General features: G+C 41.7%; 1 protein-coding gene across 4 annotated transcripts; it reads left to right on the forward strand.

Moving 5' to 3' along the window:
- The first annotated feature begins 51 nt into the window (after nucleotides 1–51).
- On the forward strand, nucleotides 52–21000 carry LOC308584182 (tetraspanin-6-like). Of its 4 annotated transcripts, none has more exons than XM_081188912.1 (7): nucleotides 52–138; nucleotides 12487–12675; nucleotides 14295–14369; nucleotides 16279–16374; nucleotides 16916–17065; nucleotides 20364–20447; nucleotides 20812–21000. In XM_081188912.1, the coding sequence occupies exons 1-7, from the start codon at nucleotides 85–87 to the stop codon at nucleotides 20878–20880; spliced, it is 717 nt and encodes a 238-aa protein (XP_081045038.1). In that variant the 5' UTR covers nucleotides 52–84; the 3' UTR covers nucleotides 20881–21000. The 4 variants fall into 4 exon arrangements, with proteins under 4 accessions (XP_081045038.1, XP_081045039.1, XP_081045040.1 ...); XM_081188913.1 differs by having other exon boundaries at nucleotides 70–305; XM_081188914.1 differs by lacking the exon at nucleotides 52–138 and adding an exon at nucleotides 329–364.
- Nucleotides 21001–22823: the final 1823 nt, after the last annotated feature.

Below are 22823 nucleotides of genomic sequence, written 5' to 3' on the forward strand. Positions count from 1 at the left end.
GCAGCCCTTCTGCACGGACTGCTCGCAGTTTTGACAACAAGCGTTGGTGACCTGCAGCCAGTGGGAGGGGGAGACGAGGCGGGGATGCGATGCGATAGGAAAGGCTGGAGGTGCAGAGCGGAGAGCAGACCGGCGCGGGTGAGAGAGACACAGAAGATCACACCGCTAACAACTAGTGATCCATAGCGCAGGCAGCGTCGCCTCAGACCTGAAAGAAACCCCAGGGGCGTGCGCACCTTTTGAAAGCGTGGAGCAGCTCATTGGCCCGCTGTTGTGAATGGCAGACTCCGTTGTCATTGTCACAGGTGGAATCCCCTAAAAAAAAAAAAAAAAAGACCAAAGAAGCGTCCTTCGCATTATTTGGGTGGGTGACTATTGTTAATGGAGTCATTACAAAAATAATAATGAGTGCATCTCTTCTAACTATATCTGAGCCAAGATTTCTCATATTTTTTCTGATAAAGTTTCCTGGATTTTTTCTTTTTCTCACTACCTTAGAAAAAGGCCACATTGGTGAATTTTCTCTGAATTTTCTCCACTCCATTCTTGTTTATTTGTTTGTTAATTATGAGTGGTAACCACCATTTTCTAAATAAAAAAAAGCTAGAGAACAACAGTGGTAAGGCAATTTGGACACTGCAAAATGGTGGCTAGGCTACCAATACAGTTGCTGCTTCCGCCACTTGCAGCAGCAGAAAGAAAAAGATAAATCACCCTTAGGTTAAGTAAGAAGGAGCTGTACTATTGCCTTTGCGGGAGTGGGGGGTGAGCCCCACCCCAAGAAAAATGTAGGATAACTCATCCACCCAGTGGCGTAGCGTGGGGGTGCAGGGGGCCGGCCGCAAGGGGCGCAACATCTGGGGGGGTGCACTCGCACTCGCAGCTCTCTGCCCCTACCTGGCTCACTCACTCTCTCTCACTGCAGTGCTGGCTGTGCGAATCCGATCCGAGTTGCTGGGTCGCCGCCCACTGTGGAGGGGGTGGGTGCCAGGCGTGCGGTGCGGAGAGAGAGAGAGAGGGACTATCTGGGGGAGGGACAGTGAAGCGGCCGTCCAGCGCAGTGCTGAGCGCGGGAGAGAACCACACCAGACCAGACCAGGCAGCAGCAAGAAGAAGCTGGCAGCGGCGGCAGGTTAGGGGTCAGGGGGCGCAAATTACTTGCCTTGCCCCGGGTGCTGACAACCCACGCTACGCCGCTGCATCCACCCCCAGTAATTTGGCAAAATGCTCCTCTCTTACTAAAAATAATCAGATCTGGCAAAGCATCAACCAGTTCATAGAATCATAGAATTGTAGAGTTGGAAGGGATCACAGGGGTCACTTAGTCCAACCCCCTCCAATTAGAATCACAACTAGATCATGCATGGCAGATGGCCATCCAACTTCTGCTTAAAAGCTTCCAGTAAATTAAGCGGGACACCATTATCATAGAACTGATATGCACAATGTAGTTTCCTGTCCCTCCACCTCCCATCCCCATCATACCTACAATTCCTATTATAAAAAGTGGGCGGAAAACCAGGGAAATAAAAGGTGATTAAGCTGGTTCCAACACTTCTGCTTTTGCCTTCCAGGAGTTAAACATAGTTGGAGTAAATCTATTATCCACCTTTAGACTGGTTCTAAATCCTTGTTTCAAAAAAAGGAACACCAATGCTGGGAGACCATCTGCTACTTCCTTTCTATTTGAACTCAGTGTTTGGTATCATCTTCTAAAATAAAAGGAACAATATGCCTTATTTGATGGGCAAGATAATAAAGTTCTACATTAGGAAGTCCCTCCACCCTCTCTCTCAAGGGGAGATATAGCTGCTTTCCTCTTATCCTAGGACGTTTACACATAAAAATAATATAATTGCCTGCAAGGATTGCAGTTGCTTGGACTTAATCCAAATCATAAGAGAATAATAGAAGAAAAAAGTAAGCTTAGGGAAAAATCTTGTTTTCACCGTAGGCTGGTTTCTACATATACTCACATATTCCTCTCTGTTGTCCATCCAGGCAGGCAAGAAGTTCAAGGACACATTGGCACTCAAGGAGAGTGCAAAGCAGGGCCCCTGAGGGGTGTAACTGGGGAGAGTCCCAAGGGCCAGAGAGAGAGGCTTGGAGGGCCACATTTAGTCCCTGGCCCTGAGGTTCCACATTCCTGTCCCAAGGGCTCAGTCAATACAAGGTTCTTCACCACCCCAGTGTTTTCCTCCTCTTATCAGTCCTCTGGCATAGGTTAGGTTGAGATACATGACTGGTCAGTTTCATAGATGAATGGGTTTGAAAACATGAGCCTCCCTCATCCAAGTCTAGCACTGACCACAACACCATGATGATTACCAGACACTGAGAGATTACCGTACCTTGCCTACAGCTCCTACACACCTCATCATTTATCATTTGTATTGGGCATTTGGCTGATCACTATAGGTGAAAGGAAAGGAAAGAATCCCCACCTCCTTATTTGCATTACTGCAAAGTTTGCTTGAGCATGTTGTAAAAGCAGTTAGATGTGTAAACACTACAAACAGGAGATAAGCCTCTAGAAATATTCCACTCATGCTATAACTTTTGTTTGTGTACATAAGGCCAGGAGTTGAATATTTGTCCTTCGCTCTTTTAACTCATGACATCATTCACATGTGAGCCAAGGGCAACTTTGGAAGAGAGGCTCTAGACCCAGCCATATTTGTTCCATATGGTTTTGTGGGTAAAGGGGTTTTGGTGGAAGAACATGCTACTTTTATCACTAGGTACCATACGGTACTGAAAATGAACTGAATCTGAATTGTCATGTCCCTCACACACGTTAAACCAAGCTTTCTGCTAAAAGTACCAGTGCTATATTCCTTCCCTCCACCCACTTTTGTCAGGGAATTTGAACGCGGGGGCAGATGAGGCAATAAACTGAAACCACTATATTTTCTCCAGAAATGGTCAAAATAATTTGTTTGCTGGGATTTTATCTGGTGAGGTGATCCCACCTTCCTGCATTCAGATTCCATACCCAGCCACAAGGAAACCTTTGGCAGCTGCCCAAATGCCTCCCAAGGTTAGGGAGAAGTATGCTGTGCAATTGATAAGCAGATGGTAAGTTGCTTCCACAGGAGACAGTGATGTTCACCAGCTTCAATGGCTTTAAAAGAGGATCATATTCATGGAGTGTAAGGCTACCAAAGGCTACAAACCACAATGGCTGTGCTCTGCCTCCACTGTCAAAGGCAGTAATGCTTCGGAATTGCTGGAAACTGCTGAGGTCCTGCTTGCAGATTTCCCCACAGGCATCAGGTCAGCCACTCTGAGAACAGGATGCTGTACTAGATGGGCCATTGGCCTGATCCAGCAGCCTCTTCTTCTTCTTTTTTTTGCAAATATTTTTTATTACATTTTCTATAAAAACTTCCATCTTTCCATTTTCCACATCACATATTTTAGTTTGTTGAACCTCCCTCCACTCCTCTGACAGTCATCCAAAATAATTCTCCTATTTACACATTTCTTAATAATAATATCACCTTTAAATAAAAAGTTTTTATATCCTTATTTACATTCTTGCAATATTCCTCACTTTTCACAAAGCCTCTTTAAAACACACTAGCGTTGTATTCTCCTCACATATAGTTTTCAAAAACTCTCTAAATTTTCCCCAGTCCTCCAAAAACTTATGGTCTCTTTGAAGTCTAATTTTCCCCGTTAGTTCGTCCAATTCCGCATAATCAATTAGTTTATTTCTCCATTCATCCAGAGTTGGTACTTGTTCTTGTTTCCACCTTTGAGCTATCAGCGTCCTTGCGGCAGTTGTTGCATACTGGAAGAGTTTGAAATCCCTCCTTTTTATTTCCCTTCTGGTTATCCCTAGTAGAAAGGTCTCTGGTTTCTTTACAAAGCTATATTTTAGCATTTTCCTTACCTCATCGTATATTTTCCCCCAGAAACCCTTCACTTTCTCGCATTCCCACCACATATGCATAAACGTGCCCTCTTTCTCTCTACATCTCCAGAATTTATTGCAGATCTTATACATTTTGGCCAATTTAACCGGTGTCAAGTACCATCTATATACCATCTTCATGGCATTTTCTTTTAATGTTATGCATGCTGTGAATTTCAAATTTTGATTCTATATCTTTTGCCACTCTTCTAGCTCTATACTATAACCTAGATCTCTGGCCCAGTGAATCATTACCTCTTTCACCTCCTCGTCCATCGTATGCCATTCTAATAGGATTTTGTACATTTTTGATATAATTTTACAATCATTGTTAACAATTTCTGTTTGAAACTTCGAGTCCTTTTCCTCATACCCTTTTTCTTTCACCTCCTTTTTAAACATATTACTTATCTGCCAGTAGTGCAACCAGTCAAATACATGTTCTTTCACTTGTTCATATGGTTTAACTTTCCATTTGTCCCCTTCTTTAATTACCAAATCTCCATATGTGACCCAATTACTTCTCATATTAAGTTTCTTAATTCCCATCATCTCTAAAGGGGATAGCCAATGTGGTACCCCCCTTTCTAATATATTTTTATATTTGATCCATACTTCGATTAGCGATTTCCGGAATATATGGTTTTCAAACGATTTGTGACCCTTTTTTTTCTCCTGCCATAAATAAGCGTGCCACCCGAACCTATTATCGAATCCCTCTAAGTCCAATAGTTTTGTATTTTTGAGCTTTATCCAATCTCTTACCCAGCAAAGACATGATGCCTCGTAGTATAGCTTCAAGTCTGGCAGGGCAAATCCTCCTCTCCCTTTTGCATCCGTTAGCAATTTATATTTAATTCTCGGTTTTTTGCCCTGCCAGATATATCTTGAAATCGATCTTTGCCACTCCTTAAAGATTTTAGCTCCTCTTAATATTGGGATCATCTGAAATAAAAATAGTAATTTGGGTAGCACGTTCATCTTGATCATTGCTATTCTACCCCAAAAGGATAGTTTTAGCCTTCCCCATCCTTCCAGGTCCTTCTTAATTCCATTCCATATCATAACATAATTATTCTGGTACAAATCAATATTTTTTGGTGTAATCCAAATTCCCAGATATTTAACCTTTTTAACAGTTTCAATTCCCGTTTGCTGCTGGAACACCTCAATCATTGATTGCTCCATATTTTTAGTTAGAATTTTGGTTTTTTTCCTATTTAATGTGAAGCCTGCCACTTCACCAAATTTACCAATTTCCTCTAACACTTCCTTTACGCTAGTCATCGGGTCCTCCACCGTTATGCAGCCTCTTCTTGTGTTAAGAATTTCATACCCACCTATGCAGGTTCTGAAGCTGAACAGCAGAGCGGAAGAGCAACTCTGAACCTGAAAGATAAAGAGGAATTGGGTTGGAATAGTAGAAGGCTTTTGTCCATGGAGTTTTCTTGGCAGGGATACTAGAGTGGCTTGCCAGTTCCTGGTCCAGGTGGATCACGTTTAGTCAAAACTCTCCACTATGACCTGTCCGTCTTGGGTGGCCCTGCACGGCATAGCTCATAGCTTCTCTTAGTTATTCAATCCCCTTCACCATGGCAAGGCAGTGATCCTCAACAAAGGTCTGTATAGTTAAAGCTGTGGTTTTCCCAGTAGTGATGTATGGAAGTAAGAGCTGAACCATAAAGAAGGCTGATCGCCGAATAATTGATGCTTTTGAATTATGGTGCTGGAGGAGACTCTTGAGAGTCCCATGGACCGCAAGAAAATCAAACCTATCCATTCTTAAGGAAATCAGCCCTGAGTGCTCATTGGAAGGACAGATCGTGAAGCTGAGGCTCCAATACTCTGGCCACCTCATGAGAAGAGAAGACTACTTGGAAAAGATCCTGATGTTGGGAAAGCTTGAGGGCACAAGGAGAAGGGGACAACAGAGGATGAGATGGTTGGACAGTGTTTTCAAAGCTACTAACATGAGTTTGACCAAACTGCTGGAGGCAGTGGAAGACAGGAGTGCCTGGCATGCTCTGGTCCATGGGGGTCACGAAGAGTCGGACACGACTAAACGACTAAACAACAACAACAACAACAGTAGAAAGCTTAGACAGCCTAGGCTGGCTCATTGTTTGAGTCAACAAACTACCTAGTCACATACCTGGGATAGAGGTGGAAGAGTATATAATTGGAACCACCCTAGTTAGTCAGTTAATTACGTTTGGAGTTATTTTTAAAAAAATGTTTTTATTGTAATGATTCAGCTCCCCTCACCCTCCAATTTCAGGGCTGTTGTGTTTGCAGAAGCAAACACACACAAAAAAGTGTTTAATGGAATCTTGCTTAAAAACTAACCACATGTATTTGAGAAAGTAGTTTCCACACAAAAACTTTATGCTATAATAAATCTGTTAGTCCTGAAACTGCCACAGGACTCTGTTGTTTACTCATTATGGAAGTGCAGTATTGAAGGCACAGGATGTGGGTCCTGGCTGTGGACCCTTAATATATTATGTTGCTCCTAACTGGTCACTTATTGTTTTGAAAGCTATAAACATTTTTCAGACAGCTGCTGCTGCTGCGCGGCTGCTGCACAATTTCTGTTCTCATCCTGAAGCAAAGTTCTTAACCCAAGGTACTATTTCTGGGCTAGCGGAGTCTGTAACCTGAAGCATCTGTAACCTGAAGTTTATGTAACCCGAGGTACCACTGTACTTGCGATTTCCCAAGCTTAAAGACTACAACCCCCAAGGAGACTTTTCAAGCGGCTTCTGTATGAAACAAAAAGCAGGATAAAGTTACTGAGTGAATGCGTTTAGGGAAGCAGATGATTGAAGCTGAACTGTAAATACTGCAGTTCAGAGATGATTATCAGAAGATTAGGAACAGAGATGCCTAAAATGAGTTACAGTAAAATCAAGCAATGGATATGCGAGAATGTTAAGGAAGGTAGGAGAGGATATATTGTTTTGATATTATCCATCCTTACTAATACTCACACTAGTGAGTAAACAGCAGAGCACATTCCCTTTGCAACTTATTGGAAGCAAGCTGATGATTCGTTAGAATCCTTTAATTAAACAATCCAGCCTGGCTTATCCCTGGCAAGTTTCCCCTTTATTTACTTCTTAAAATAATAATAACACAACACAGTCTTCTTTAAAAGTAAGAACAAAGTTTTACTCACACTCAGCTCACAGCAGTAATCTGAAGGCAGGCTTTATCTTGTGGTTACAGTGAAAAGAAGTCTGAGCTACATCTCAGACTTCTGCTTGTGGGCTCCATCACATGTGAAGGTTGAGCAATGCGCTGGCTAAGAGCCAGGAGAGCAAGAGTCCAAGAGTAAGGGGGAGATGGTTGCGTGACCAGCCCTTTTATCTGGGTCATGCCCATCTCCCTGATCACACACAGGACATCCTCCCTGTCTCCCTTGTCTGGAGCCACATTCCCCTATGGGTCCATTACAGGCAACAGGAAAATGACTGCTCTAGTAATAATAACATCCCACAGGATATGGAGTAGTGTGGATGTGAGTTGAAGATGTTTATGCAGGGTCCTTTAACTACTGTTGCAAGAGCAATGTAGATTTAAGACTTCTTTGACACAGTCATCTCTCACTCTCAACTCTCAGCTCTCCTCCTCATGGACCCACTCTCTGCCCACACAAACCCCCATTCAGGTTCTCGTTCTCCTCCTCCCACCAGACCCACCCTCTGCCTGCATAGTTTGGGGAAGGAGTAAGAAGAGACTGAACACATGAAAAAGGCATCGAAACTGGATGATCTCAAACAAATGATCACGTTTTTCTAGGGACGGGTGGCAACCCTGGTTACACATGACAATACCAGCCAGTGTTGTTAACTTCTGCGCATATATACCCAACTAAGCACCAAGGCCATTGCTAACTGTTCTGGTACATGTGTGAGCATTTCCATTACTAAAGGTGTTTATACCTCCACCGATGAGCAACCCTGTAGGATATAATGCCATACAGTGTATGGCACGTGTGACAATTTTGCACATTCTTTGTGTGTGCTGCACTGCATTGCATTCTGTTGTGTCCTGTGTGGTGCTTGTGATGTGGGGAGTACATTTTCTAATGTTTGCGTGTGTTCTGTCCTATTTTATTTTATTTTGTTCTGTTTGGCATATGTATTGTCTTGTGTGTTATTGAAGAATAGCTCAGTCGGTAGAGCACGAGACTCTTAATCTCAGGGTTGTGGGTTTGAGCCCTACATTGGGGAAACGATTCCTGCATTGCTGGGGTTGGACTAGATGACCCTCATGGCCCTTTTCAACTCTACAATTCTATCTCTTATACCTGCTTAATTCTCACATTGGAGTAAACAGGATTTAGACTATGCACGTTTAGTTGAGAGAAAGCCATGGGCATAGCCATGGGGGTGGCAGGGAGGCAGCTGCCCCCTCAGTCAAGTAAATAAATAAAAATACTTAACTAACTGACCAACTGCATTGCAAATAACTTGGTTCTGACCCCCTCTAAAACAAATTCTTGCAACGCCCATGGAGAAAGCCCAAACAAATTAAATGGGAACTACTTCTGAATAGATCTCCATAGGACTGTGCTGGTAAGGGGTTTACTTTCACTGGCTCATGCCCTAAATCTCTTCTCTTTTTTTAGACTCAAAATATTTCTTTTTGTTATGTGTCATGCTGGAGCACACCTGCAATTTGGCCTCACAAAATCTGAAGACATTTCAGAACTACAGAGGAGAGCTTACTAGCAGTAAAAAGGTTCTGAAATGGCACCGTATGTACAACCTTTTGTTTATTATGGAAACACTTTAATCGCAAATGAAGTCAATTATCTAAGCAGCTAGAGTTGAAAATGTGAACAATGGAATACAGTAGTGACATTCCTGGATTTGCATGTAAAATGCTTGACTGGTAATGAAGAGATCAACTACAATCAGGGTCAAAGAGTATTATTCTAGGCATTCTACATTTAATCCACTAAAAGCAAAGAAACCTGGAATACTCAGATCTCTCAGGAACAATTCACACATTGCTTACATTTAAAGTGCTTAGGACCCCTTTATGTTAAGATTCACTTATATTAAATGCATTTAATTAAAAATGTTTAGAATCCATCTTATATAATTATCCTTCAGAATCTACTGAGCTGCCTTGATGAACCGTATAAAAACAAAGCTATTTCAAACAAAACGAAACAGCAGCAGTAAAAGAGCACAGCATTCCCAGATAAGGAATAAGGACGGCTAGTTGTATTCTGAACCTAAGGCCCTCTGAATTTGCAGAGCCTTAGCCTGTCAACCCAAGCATGAATCAGGTGAATATTTCCTGGGAAGGTGATTAGGTGCCACCACTGAAAGGACTCTGTTTCACATTGCCACACACGGCATATCAGCATCACACCTGAGGCTCCATCTACTCAGTCGCTCTCTTTGCTTTGCCAGCACGAGTGCAACGAAAGACAGAAAGATAGACCTGGAGAGGGGAGAGATTCATTCTGTTAAAGCTCCAGCAATATTTTCAGAACCCTAGCAAGGGAGCCAGAGGTTACAAACAGGGGTAGTCAATGTTGTGAACTACAACTCCCATCATCCCTGATTATTGGCCATACTGGGTAAGGCTGATGGGAGTTGCAGTTCAATGATATCTGGAATGTTGACTACGGTACAACCTCCCAAAAATATTCTTTAGACTCTCATGCCTAGAGTGCTGGACGGTGTGGGGGGGTGTGTGCTGCAAGCCACAAAAATGCTGAACTTCAACACTTGCACTGGCTGGAGCTCTGTAGGCTTAAATAATAATAATAACATCCCCATAGACTTTCTCCTGCCAAGAGCAGGACTGCCAGGTTCTGCGTATGGCCATTATTATTGCTTTGTTCATATACATAAAAGCCGAGACATGGTCTGGGACACAGTGGTAAAATGCTGGGAGCTGGTTCATACTTAGGGGGGAGGAGTGAAAAACAGACTGTTAATATTAATGTACACTGGCAAGAAAGTTCTAGTAATTTTTCCATGCAGGTGCAGACATGGCTGTTCTTGCACCCAGCTTTGATTCCATGCCAATACAAGCTGTTGTTTGCTGGCAAAGGACGGTTGCTAAACGGAGATACTTTTGAGTCCTGAGATTTTAATTTTTTAAAAAAGCAAAGCACAGACTCAAGAATCCCCCCTCTGGTCAAGCTCAAACATGGCCCGGTTTCTTTCTTTAATTTATTAGTTTAAAAAATAGTCAATACTGTATCTGCAATTGCAGTTGCAGATAACGACACTAATTAGCATCACCTTTCACCAACAATATCTAATAAGTTAGCTACATTTATTTAAGACAAGTCAATGATGAGAAAAAATGTTTGAGTTCTGGCTTTAATGGTCTGTTGGTGTATCTATTGCAGAGCAAGTCACAATTAGGTGTTCTTGTCTCTGAAAAGCTTCGCGAATACTACTAATGACTGGTTGGACCTGGACTGCATGGTCTCCTTGCAATGGCATGTGGAAGCAGTATTTTACATCAGCAGGCAAAGCTTGTTTTCTAAGCATTTCACCACAACCATGAAAACTAGACCCTTTATTCTATTTAAAAAACATTCCTGAACTTTTCAGTATTTCAGATTCTGCAACAACTTCCATGATAAAGCCCAGATGCTTTCAGAATAACAGCCATTAAAATATCAGGGTTTGATGATAGCTTCCTTCCTATATTTATTCTGCAGTGTATCACCATTCAGATTGAAAAATCCACAATAGGACAATATTTTTCTTAGGACCAGAGAAAGTAGTGAACAAATTTTCTGATACTTCAGAACTCTTTAAAGCTTTTCAATTATTTTGTAAGTTGAATTTCTCTGAGGAGCCAACACAACTCCCTTTACTTTTTGTCATCCAGATTGCTTTTTTACTTTATTTTTTGTACACAGCTAATGACTATGCACAAGTGTCTTACTTCATTTATTTATGGATGTTGGTATTGATAATTAGAAGGCATGAGGAGTGATCTCTATCCCTACATAGTGACTGGTAATTCAACACAGAGAAGTCTGGAACAAGTTGTTTCAGGAGCAATGCATTATGTGACCACAGCTGATTTAGTTTGCTTTACCACACCACTCCAGAATAAGTGATTTAGGACTTTTAACAAACCTGTTCCTCTCTATAAAGCACTTGACATTTTCCATTAAAAGGATAATTAACTTGAAATTGGTGACAAGTGCAACAATTGAATGCACATTAGAGTTAGTATATCTATCATCACTACTGGTTATTCAGGAGGTGTAAGACAGAAGTTAGTAAGCAAGATGAATGAAAAAGGGATTAGTAATTTTGAAAGATTTGTTAAAATTTGTTTTTGGCTGGCTATCTTCTTTTATTGGGTAAGTTACTTTTAGTGGCATATTTACGTTTTGTGTTGAAATGTAGTGATTTGAGTAGAAGCTGTATAATCTATTACATAGCTTTTTTGTTGTTGAGTGAAACATTATTTGTGCTTACAAATCGAATTGTGTTTGTGTGCAATCAGCTTCTGGTTTTGTTTTAGTTGTTCTACTGCTGTGCTTTCCCATAATTGTATAGATTTGTAACTGCTATAGGTTAGAAGTCTTAAGATGTCACTGTAAGGTTTCTGTGTAAAAAGTACTCTAGATAATTCTCTAGCAACCTTTCAAGTTGTACAGTGTTAATGAACATAGCCTCTTTTAACAAGTTAAAATAGTTCTATTAAAATCTGCTTGGTCATCCAGTGTTGTTTAACAAAAATTATACACTCCCAGTTTTTGAGAAAATAAGGCTGTAATCCTAACCCCAATGAGTAAAACCCATTGTGTTCAATAGGACTGGGTTCTTAGTAGGCATAATTCTTCTTCTTTTTATTTTTATTATATTTATTGCATTTATATCCCACCATTTTTCAAGGAGTTCAAAGTAGCATACGTGGCTCTTCCCCAACTCACTTAATCCTCATAACAAGCCTTTGAGGTAGGTTAGTCTGAGAGGCGGTGACTAAACTAAGATCACCCAGCGAGCTTCATGGCAAACTGGAGATTTGAACCCTGGTCTCCAAGGTCCTAGTCCATCATTTTAACCACACTGGCTCCCCTTGTATTGAGACATAATGAGAAAGTCAGACTTTCCTATTGGCCTCCTTCCTAAAAAGAAGTGCTTATGCAACACAAAACTTAGGGAAAAGGATGAATACAAAACTGATTGTATTTATATTGAGAGAAAGAGGTGGTATGGGTGAAACGGAAAGGCGGTACAATTCCAGGCCCTCCATGATGCAACTTAGAACTGGTAAAAAAAACAAAGCCTGAAAGAGTACTGTACTGATATAAATTAGCTTTTATATTCTACATAGGAACAGCCAGCCCATGCAGGATGATACACCAAGGCTTGATCTTTTGCAATCAGATTTACAATGGGGAAATTAAAGCAGTCCTTAATGCAGAGACTAGGGGGCAATTTAACAAGTTACACAATGATTGTTTGTCATTTTTTAAAATTATTATTATAAACTGTGTGACTAATATGCATGTTTCCTCAAGAGTAAGCTTTCACAGCTTCTTTTATTGACTCTTAACATTCTAGGTCTCTGGAGTTATGTTAATGTGCATTGGAGTATCTGTTCAGGTGAAGCTCCGTGATATCTATGTAGTGATAAATGATGCTGCTTCAGAAGTCCCTATGATCATAACAGTTATTGGCACACTTGTCGTCCTTTCGTCAGCCTTTGGGAAAGTTGCTCTACTAAGACACAGTCCTAACTTGATCAAATTGGTAAGTAATGATACCCAGATTTCCAAGTCAGATCCAAAGCATGAGTAGGCCTTTAAATTTAGCTGAATCTTAACCTCTACCCTTCTGAAGGCACAGAGGAGGGCTGGGTCAAGAGATGCCATACTGTAATTGAATATTTTTTTTTTTAAGTTGCAGTGCTTTCTTATCTGGGTTGTGTAATTCAATGGGGCGGTGCGCTTAGGTCTCTCACCCATTCTTTTAATTCCTTGTAATACCCACAGGAAGAACTATGTTAGGCAACCGTCCTGACAACCACAAATAATAAATGTATTGTTGCCTAAGCATAAGAAATAGGCAAGAAATAAACTAGTAATCTTGCACAATTGATTTCCCCACCCTCACTCAAAACAGATTAGGTTCAGAGCAAACGGTATAATGACCCGTCTTTAGAGCAAGTAAAAACCTTCTGAAGACCATAGGCCATGTACAGTGGAACCTCGGGTTAAGTACTTAATTTGTTCCGGAGGTCCGTACTTAACCTGAAACTGTTCTTAACCTGAAGCACCACTTTAGCTAATGGGGCTTCCTGCTGCTGCTGCGCTGCCGGAGCACGATTTCTGTTCTCATCCTGAAACAAAGTTCTTAACCTGAAGCACTATTTCTGGGTTAGCAGAGGCTGTAACCTGAAGCATATGTAACCTGAAGTGTATGTAACCGGAAGTACCATTGTACACATTAGCCATTATTCTGCCTCTAGTGTATTCCCATTCCTGGCTTGCGTGTACACACCACATTACCCACAATGCAGAGCTATCCTATGGTTTATTGAGGAAAAACTGCTGTTTGATGTGATTTCCCTCAAACCAGCTTCAATCCAAAAGGCAAATTAAACCACATTCCATTCGCAGACAAGCTGAGGTGTGTAACTTTGAGACATCCATTGCAAATTCACAGATGGCAGCGTGTGTGCGGATGATGACTTCATGAATGGGAATTGGAGGGGGGGTACCAAACAGGTATCCCTGCCACCTCTCTGGTGTACTTAGCAATGTGCAAATGCATTGTGTTTTAAGCCACTAATGTGTACATATCTTATATGAAGGAGTTTTTGAGTATACTTTGTGATAAGTAAAAAAATCCTCCCTATGTAGGTAACTGTTCTTCATCTCAAACCCTGTTCTCTTGTTCAGATGGGAAAACTACTTCATCCGAGTGTGTGCCTGTTGGCTTTTAATACTGAACACATGCCCCAAAATATGTTGTTTTAGAAGTGAACATATAAACAGTGGTATACACTTTAACCACAGCAGGTTAATTTACCATGTATGGACCTGAAGGCTGAACTTGGATATGATCAGCCATTTGATTTTGACTATTCCTAAGTGTGACTTCATCTCTTAATCTATATTGGTGCCAGTGATAATGGACAAAATGTTGAATTTGGCTCTGTAGGCATCATACAATCAACTTGGCATCTCAGATAAATTAAAATTAGACTAGGGGATGTGGGAGACCTGGGCAGATAAATAAGAAAAAAATGAGGGCACCAATGCAATTTTCTGCAAGTATTTTTTAAAAAACCACTTAGCACAATCCTGATGTTTGTTGTTGTTGTTAAGAAAATGACCTTTAAGCTGAAAGCAACTCTTCGTTTCTAGTTCATAGGCATATTGTTGGCACTGTTGGTACTTGAAATCACAGCTGGTGCTGCCACCTACACTTACAGACATAAGGTAAGTTTTGTGCCAAAACAAGGCACCACCTTAAATAGTTTTTTGGTGATGTTGGAAAGATGTAGAACTAGAGTCTTACCTAAAGTCAATATTCTCAAAGAGAAGTGGGCAATTGCAGTAAGTGGGATGGGCACATATTTTATTATTTTGAACTGATGCATAATACTCCTGTGCTTACCACCTTCCACAGCAAGGAGGTATTTCTTTCCTTCTCTGGCCCCCTCCAATAAAACAAAAACCTTTTAAAATAAATGTTCCCAATCCAATAGCTTGTGCTTGCAGCCTCGGCTCTGTATACCTGAAGGAGCGTCTCCACCCCCAGCTTTCAACCTAGACACTGAGGTCCACCTCCGAGGGCCTTCTGGCAGTTCCCTCACTGTGAGAAGTGAGGTTACAGGGAACCAGGCAGAGGGCTCTCTCAGTAGTGGTGCCCTCCCTGTGGAATGCCCTCCCATCAGATGTCAACTATACAACCTTTAGAAGACATCTGGAGGCAGCCCTGTATAGGGAAGTTTTTGATGTTTAATGTTTTATTAAGTTTTTGTATTTGCTGGAAGCCGCCAAAAGGAGCAACCCAGTCAGATGGGTGAGGTACAAATAATAAAATTATTATTATTATTATTATTACTGCTGAATTGTCCCCTCACATAGCCTACCTGCCCATGTGTCTTACTTTTGGGCAGCAGGTTTAGAAGACTACTCCAACCTGAATTTGCCAATATGTGATTGAATCCCACCTGCAAAATAGCCTGAAAACCAGCTGTGGTCTACTAATTCATGTAACTGGAACAAGCCTCTTGGTCAAAACTGGTGTGGAATGAAGAGATCTTCCCAGTCCTGAAGCCCATGTTCTCAGTCTGAAGCACATACTATTTGCTTCAGTGGATAGAAGTAGGATTGAAACTGGTGGGGCAAGTCTTCCCTGGTTATCCTCTATACTTGTTGATCTCTACCTACAGGAGGCCTTCAGGTTATTCCTCTAATTTAAGACGGTGGTCCTGATGTGGTTCTTTTATATTTGCTTTATAAATGCTTCATAACACATCATTCCATTTTTAATTAAACCTTCAGCATTGAAATGAGTTTTTCTTGGGATATTTAACTGTGTGTAAGCTTTTAACTGCCTACAATGTGCTCAATAAATATAGAATAGAAAGGCTGAGGGAGAAAGTATGAAAGTAATTTGTCTTGGCTACATTTCCCAATTGGTAAGGAGGACAGACCTCAGAAAGCAAATGAGTTAAACCAGAAGCCTTGCAAGAAACATTAGTGCCAGTCATGTCTTCATAGGGTTTGCCACTAAACTGAAACACCAGAGAAAATACGGAAACACTTCTGCACATTGTTAGACTATACCACAGATGGTCCCCATTTTTTCTCCAGAGCTAGTGTAAGAAGTGCTTCCTTAACCAAAATATGTAAATAGATTTCCATTCCTGCTTCAGCCTTGAGTGAGACCCTATGTGTTGCAAGTTGATGTACAAAAGGGGTGTTAGCTTGGAAGCAGTCAAGTAATATGCAGTCTAGTAATTATGTTTGGAACCTTGTAACTTGTTAATGATCCACCTGTTGAATGTGCCAGTGTCTCTCAGATGTTTGAATTCCCCTTTCTCTTCCTTACCTGCTACACAGAAAAGATAATATTGTGTAGTCCTAATTTAAGTGATTATTTTAGATGGATCCTTCTAGCGTACAAAATGCCTAAACTTTCATGGCCAGAATTGTGGGAGCCAAGCTAAGTGGAGGGAAAGGGCCCACTCAGTAAGAGTCCAATTGATTGATTAAGACACAATTTCCACTTTGGTGCTTGAAGACCTTTCATAAAAAGAAATGGTTCTCCTTAGCTCTACCCCCCTCCATGCAAATTATTTTCTCCTGCCTTTGGAAAACCCTGTGTGTGTTAATGCAGTTGCATCAGACTTTGTTGAGCGATACCTTGAAGACATTGGACAAATATAATGAAGAAGTGCAGATCACCAAAGGTGTGGACTCTTTGCAGACAGAGGTAAGCAAACTTTCTTTTCAATTATAAAGAGCAGAGAACTAATGGTGAAGCCCAGTATTCTGGTAACATTTAAGAAGCTCAAGCGGGAATAACAATATATTTTTTTCAGTCTTTCTATGCTGCCATCTAAAGGCTATCGGATTAGACCAGAAAACCCACTGGTTCTGGAAAGAAAAGGGAAGAATCCCTCTAAGTCAAGGAGGCACAACTTTGAAGATGGCATGATAGAATGATTGCTTTTTTCTGTCCCACCATTTTCTCTGGTTGAAAAAGACTTTGTAGGGCTTAAAATAAAACCCTTGCAAAACCTGTCTGGCTAGAGTTGACAATGGGAATAAAAGAAATTAGTGTTCACCCTATGGCTGTGACAAATTGTCATAGCGCCTTCAGATTACTTGTTTAGCAGAAGAGCATATTAGTATAAGTAGAATCTTTCTTCATACTTTTTGTTGTTGTTAAGAAGAGTTGTTAGGCTTTCATCAACAACCACACTATCTGTTCCACTGCTTACCAACCTAAATTTCTTTCCCTTCCACTCTAGTTCCAATGCTGTGGTGCAGAGAACTATACCGATTGGCTGAACACAACATTTGGATCTCTCTCTTCATCTGTCCCAATAAGCTGTTGCAGAGTACCTGTGGAAAACTGCATCACAGATCTAAGCAAAGACACAGCAGGCATTAACCAGCAGGTAAACGCCATATTGTCAAAAACCACATCTTGCATGTCTTGTCTCTTAAGGGAAATGTGTGTTTGAAACTAATATCCTTCAAAGTGGGCAACCAGCTAGGGATGTGCTAGCAAATAAAATGGGCTAGAGCCAGGCGAAAACTAGAGTCTCCCTCTAAAGTCAACCAAACACAGATTAGTGCACATAATCATGTCTACCAAGTGGCAGTGTGGTCCGTGATGTGGGCACATTTTGCAGCCAGCATTGCAGCCTCCAGTAGTCAAACAGCAGAGTTATTTAAGGTGGTCCAGAGATTGCCGATTCCCCTTGTGGGGGAAGGGCCCCCTGGAGCCTTTGAGGGCCTGCTGTGAACAACTGGCTGCACATTGTGAGGATAAAGTCACCCTACTTCTGAATTATCTTGACTCTGCAGCTTCAGTTGAAGCATCCAATTCTATAGTCTGTGACATGTTGTGGAACTGATTTCAGATTATGTGGCCTGATGATGTGGACATCTGTACTGTATAGGAAAGTTTTTTAAGGTTTAATGTTTTAGTAAGGTTTTTATATTCGCTCAAAGCCACTCAGAGTGGCTAGAGCAACCCAAACAGATGAGCAGGGTACCAATAATAAATTGTTGTTATTATTTGCTTGTGGCTATATGCCCAACCATGTGTCCTCTTGACCCCCCAAGCCCTGGCTATAAGGCATAGTTGAGAGTAACATTGGGAGTATGTTTTTTGTCTCCCTTGGCGTTCTGCTACAGAGGAGTACAGGGCGCTATTTTATTCCCAGTGCTATAACAATCTATATGGAGCTGTTGAGAGTGAAATTAGGAGATTTAGGGCAAGATGCCATCGGTATGCTGATGTCATTCATCTATGTCTCCATAAAATCTGAACTGGGAGAGGCCTTGTGAGCCCCAGACTGGTGCCTAGATGTAGTGGTAGACCAGATAAGGTAAAATAAACTCTGTCTTAGCAAGATAGAGGTGCTCTGAGTGAGTGGTTCCCGCCTCTGAGAAATTGGCCAATTCCCATCTCTAGGTACTCCCTCTGAAGGAGCAGACTTGCATTCTGGGGGTGATTTTGGAATCAGCTGTGTGTCTGGAGGCCTAGGTAGGAGCACATTTTTTCAACTCTGTGTGGTAGCTGCAGCTGTTCCTGGACTGGTATAGCTTAACCACAAGTAGTCCAAGCACATATAAATACTGAATTACTGCAATGAACTTGATGTGTTGCTCCTGTTGTGCTTGGTCTAGAAACTAGAATGATGAAGCACAATTGCTGACAGGAGGGAGACCTTATCAGCATATAACACCTGCACTGAGATCTGCACTGGCTGCCAGTTTGTTACCAGGCCAAATTTAAGGTGTCACTATTACTATATAAAACCCTTAACAGCTTGGGACCAGTTTACTTAAAGGATTGCAATATATGCCCACTCTACCATTTCAGCCTATGGAACTTGCACTTTTACAAGTGCGACATAATATCCATTCAGCACTTGCAAGCAAATGATCCTTCAATGCGGGAGTATTTAATATTGTTCTAAACTGGCTGATTTTATATTTCGACATTTTGTCAATTTATTTTTAAGGTTTGCTTTGATTGGTATTTTAAAATGAGTGTTTTAGATTGCTGTTTGTAAATCACAAGCAGTGTGTACGTTTTGTTAAATGAGTAAACAGAGTGCGCATTTTACATCAGTGCATCTGTGAACAGGAAGAACTGTTGCATGTACAGAGAACACATTAAATCGCCTGTCTCTTAATGTAGCTGTCTATAATGTGTACACCCCACCACACATACCAGAGTGAGCCCAACCAAATTTGGTGTGACATCTTATCTCTCAGTGTGACCAGCACATCTTGGAATACTTAATATGCATGAAAGACATCAGGCTACCACCCTCATCCTTTAGATCTGTCCTGAGTTCTAAGTTGATGGAATTCCAACCGTTCCCCAACACTTTGGTTGGTGTTCAGATACGACGAAGCAAAACTCCATGTACTGTAATGAAAGGAAAAATAAACTGATCCTATTTACATAAATAGCAGGATGTTCAGTGGTGTACCCCTGCACAAGGTTTGTCTCCTTGTGATGAGAGAGTACGCGCTAGGCACTTCCATTGTATTCCTGTAACATTAATGCAAGCATAGTGCACTGAAGCTAGCAGCACAATCACTAATCATGTAGGAGTTTCCTGAAACTCCCACTGAACTCCCAGTGATCTTACTCTGCCCAGATTCTAAATGCTGATGCTGAAGAACTTATACTCCCATCTTCCAGACAGGAAGGAGGTTGCCCATTCAGGGAAGCATGGCTCACGTAAAGGAAATATCTGCTGATAATCTCTCACCATTAGCCATTTCTGGGCTGGTTCATTTTTAAGTGACTTCTTTGCTAACGCTTTCTTCGCATGCCAGGTCTAAGTTTCTGTTGCAGTAACTTTTGGATTTCACTGAGTGTTTGAAAGTCACAAACGGATTGGGGACTTTGGTCCCAGCACTCTTGGTAGCAGCCTTCAGAAGTGCTCTTAAATGAAGGACCAGGTTAGGAATGTGGCATGGCTGGGCTCTCCAGATAAAAACGTCTAAAAGACAATGATCTACATTGTTTTAGACTGCATATATAGTTGTGTCTAAGCCCTGATCTGGTGCTTGATAAATGAGTCTAAATGTTGCAAAACCTCCAAACCTTCCAAGCTGGCTTGGACATTGCATTCCACCTTGATTCTTTCTCGTGAAGAGGGGGAGGCATTAATTCATTTGTAGCTAGAGGTTCTCGTTCTTGTTGTTTAACCCTTGGAGGCTTCCCCATCTGTTTCCCATGCAAAGAAAAGCAATGACTGCTGGCTTTCCCATCTATCAACCATTTTGGGGAGGAGGGTAGAGGAGATCAGCTTTTTTGTCTCTTGTGATGGTCCCCTTACCTACTGCCTTTAGGAAGATATGGGGATATGATTTAGCTAACACTGGCGGGAGTTGGGAGTCGAGGAATGGTGCCTGTGGATTTAATGATGGGCGTCACTACTTTCTCTCATAATTTGACAGCAGGAATAAAAAGAACTGGAGCTTCTGAAGACTCTCTCTCTCTCTCTCTCTCTCTCTCTCTCTCTCTCTCTCTCCCTCCCTCCCTCTCTCCCACCCTCCCTGTGTGTGTGTGTGTGTGTGTGTGTGTGTGTGTGTGTGTGTGTGTAGGAATCTTAATCACAATGTGAAACTTAGATTTTCATTTATTTAAAAAGTTCTGCCTTTGATTTTGAAGGTGCCCCTTGCAGCAATTAAAATATCAGGTTTTTCTCTTTCTTTCTCCAGGGGTGTGTTCTAAAACTGAATAATTGGGTTGAAGAGCAAATTTCTATACTTGGAGGGGTTGGGATTTTTGCTGGAGTTGCACAGGTAAGCATGAAGTGTTAAACTGAAGTGTTAGACTGGTCTATCAAGTAGATCTAGATTTAAACACTATAGATGGGTGCTATTTGATGTTGATGTTGAGAAATGTGAGAGCCAGGCTTTCGAAATTTAGAAATAAGGACCAGCCAGATGCATCTGGGTTTTCTAAAAATGTTTTTTTCTAATGTGAGGTGACAATCCTTATATTTCACATTGGAAGCAATGAGCCAAGTGGTTGCCCCAGTGTATATAAAAAAATACATCTAGAGCAAAATAATTGATTACTGTCTATTGTGTCTTCCTTCTTTGTGTTTCAAGTACCCAAATACCCAATCCTAAATTTTCTGTATGTTCTGTGCTTTCTTTCTAGCTATTTGGGATTCCATTTTGCTATCTGCTGTTGAGAACGCTAAAAGAAAATTATGAACATATTGAATAAGTTTCAAGAAGCTGATGTGAATTCTGCAGCTGGGATTGGAAGAAAACATTTAACAGTGCTTCACTTTTGGGGGGTCCTGCTTGTTGTGTAGTGCATAAATAAAATACTTACATCACTCCAGTGTGGTAGTTCTCAAACGTTCTACCATCCCATGGCCCATTTCAAATGGTTATACAAATTGAGACCTACTGCTCAAAAAATGGCTGCGGATGGAAGCACCATTTGTTGCATCACTTTCTCTCGATATCTGATCCCTCTTTGCAAATTGCTAAAAAAGTTATTCGTGAGTTTCTTCTATGGAACTTCTTGCCACAATTCAGCTTTTCTCAGGACAGAGATAGTGGCTCTGGAGATATTATGAACCCACCTCCCCATTTCAGGCAGAATTTTATGAGGAGGTGCTGCTGTTGTATAGGTCCTCACCCACTCACCCCACACATTGCCTCTTGGTGTCTGTTATGTACTGAGTTGAAGCTCCTATGCTTTCTTCTCCACTCTTCCTTCCATTCTTAGCATGTGCCCTCTGGACCTACCCCAAGCTACCAGTTTCTTTCATTCTTCCTTCGTGCTCCTTTTTTTTTACATCTATTTCTTTCTCTTAATAAGTTTTCCTCTCTTCTCTTCTTCTTTCCTATTTTGGGAGGTGTGTGTACGTGCGTGCGGCGTGCGCGCGCCCCCCCTTACTTTTCCTTGAAGAGACTTCCCTTCTCTGCCTGCTGTTGACTTCTCAGCAAAACTGCCCAATGCTTGCTTGTCCTTATGAGATATGGACTCATTGTTAAAACTGTGTTTATGGAAGACAATCTTACTCAGCTACGAGTGATCACCAAAGAAGAAGGTGGTAGCTGCTACCTTGGAGTTGGGCAGAAGAAGCTTTCTGGCTTAGCTGGAGACCAGGTGGCAAGGAAGATTTAGGGGGCTGTGTGTGTGTGTGTGTGTGTGTGTGTGTGTGGTCAGAAGGTTCATCAGCATCATAATAACGGGTTGCTTTCCTGTCCTCCCCCCTCCCCGCCCAATCACCCCTACCCTCCTTCCTCCACACTTGGCCAGCCAGCCAGTCCATCCATCCAATTGTCCATTTCCCTTATTTCCTCTGCTTTTCTGTCCTACCACCTTGCCTTCTAACCTACTTCCACATGTGACAATGCCGTGTGCTGGTGGGGTTCTGCTGGCAGTCAGGCGAGGGAGGAGGCAGCAGGCCGGCTGTGGCCCTGAGGCCCACTGCTAATTCCCCAGTCCAGTTTGAGCAGCACTGGTCAATTTTTTTCCATGAAAGGATATATGCCCTGCTTAGAGGAAGTGGTGTGTGTGTGTGTGTGTGTGTGTGTGTGTGTGTGTGTACAGGAGCACCTCTACCATGAAGTAAAATGAGCTAGCTGCCTCTGGCTTGAACCTAGTCTGTTGCTTTTGGGGGCAATGGAAGACCCTGTCCCAACTGCCACTCCAGCTGGCTCCTGCACATGGAAAGATGGCTGGTGGAAGGGCAGAGTCTTGTCTTGACCTTATTCCCCTCAAGCAACCAAGTATCTTGAGCCACCCCTCACTGTGATGTGCTGGTAATACAGCTGTTCTCCGCAGACAACTTAACAAGGATAACTATGTTTATAATTAAAAACTTAACTATGTAAAAGTTTTCTAGCTTCAACAACAAAGCTTCTATTTATAAGCTCATTCTAGTATAACTTACACAAGTTGTTCTGAGAAATGAAGGCAGTGGCTTTGGAAGTTTCCTTTCCTCCTCCTCCCCCTCCTCTCTCTCTTGTCCCCTTTCAGAAATAACTACACCTGGAAAATGATGTTAAGTCATTTTAGTACCTTGCAGTTTTTGAATTACAGCAGTCTTGGCAATGGGAACTGACAAGACATCACCTCAGTTAGTTTGGTGGCTGGGACAATGGTAATCAAATCCGAGATAATGAAAAATTGTGTGGAAATGGGAATCA

Source organism: Podarcis bocagei, assembly GCF_964188305.1.
Source record: "Podarcis bocagei genome assembly, chromosome: 1".
Taxonomy (NCBI): domain Eukaryota; kingdom Metazoa; phylum Chordata; class Lepidosauria; order Squamata; family Lacertidae; genus Podarcis; species Podarcis bocagei.

Bases quoted from the DNA above. Each gene is read 5' to 3' on its own strand.
- LOC308584182 (XM_081188911.1), top strand. From the start codon at position 11,127: ATGCACATTAGAGTTAGTATATCTATCATCACTACTGGTTATTCAGGA. The intron at 12,676-14,294 runs GTAAGTAATGAT...CTTCGTTTCTAG, and splicing joins GTCCTAACTTGATCAAATTG to TTCATAGGCATATTGTTGGC. The intron at 20,448-20,811 runs GTAAGCATGAAG...CTTTCTTTCTAG, and splicing joins TTTTTGCTGGAGTTGCACAG to CTATTTGGGATTCCATTTTG.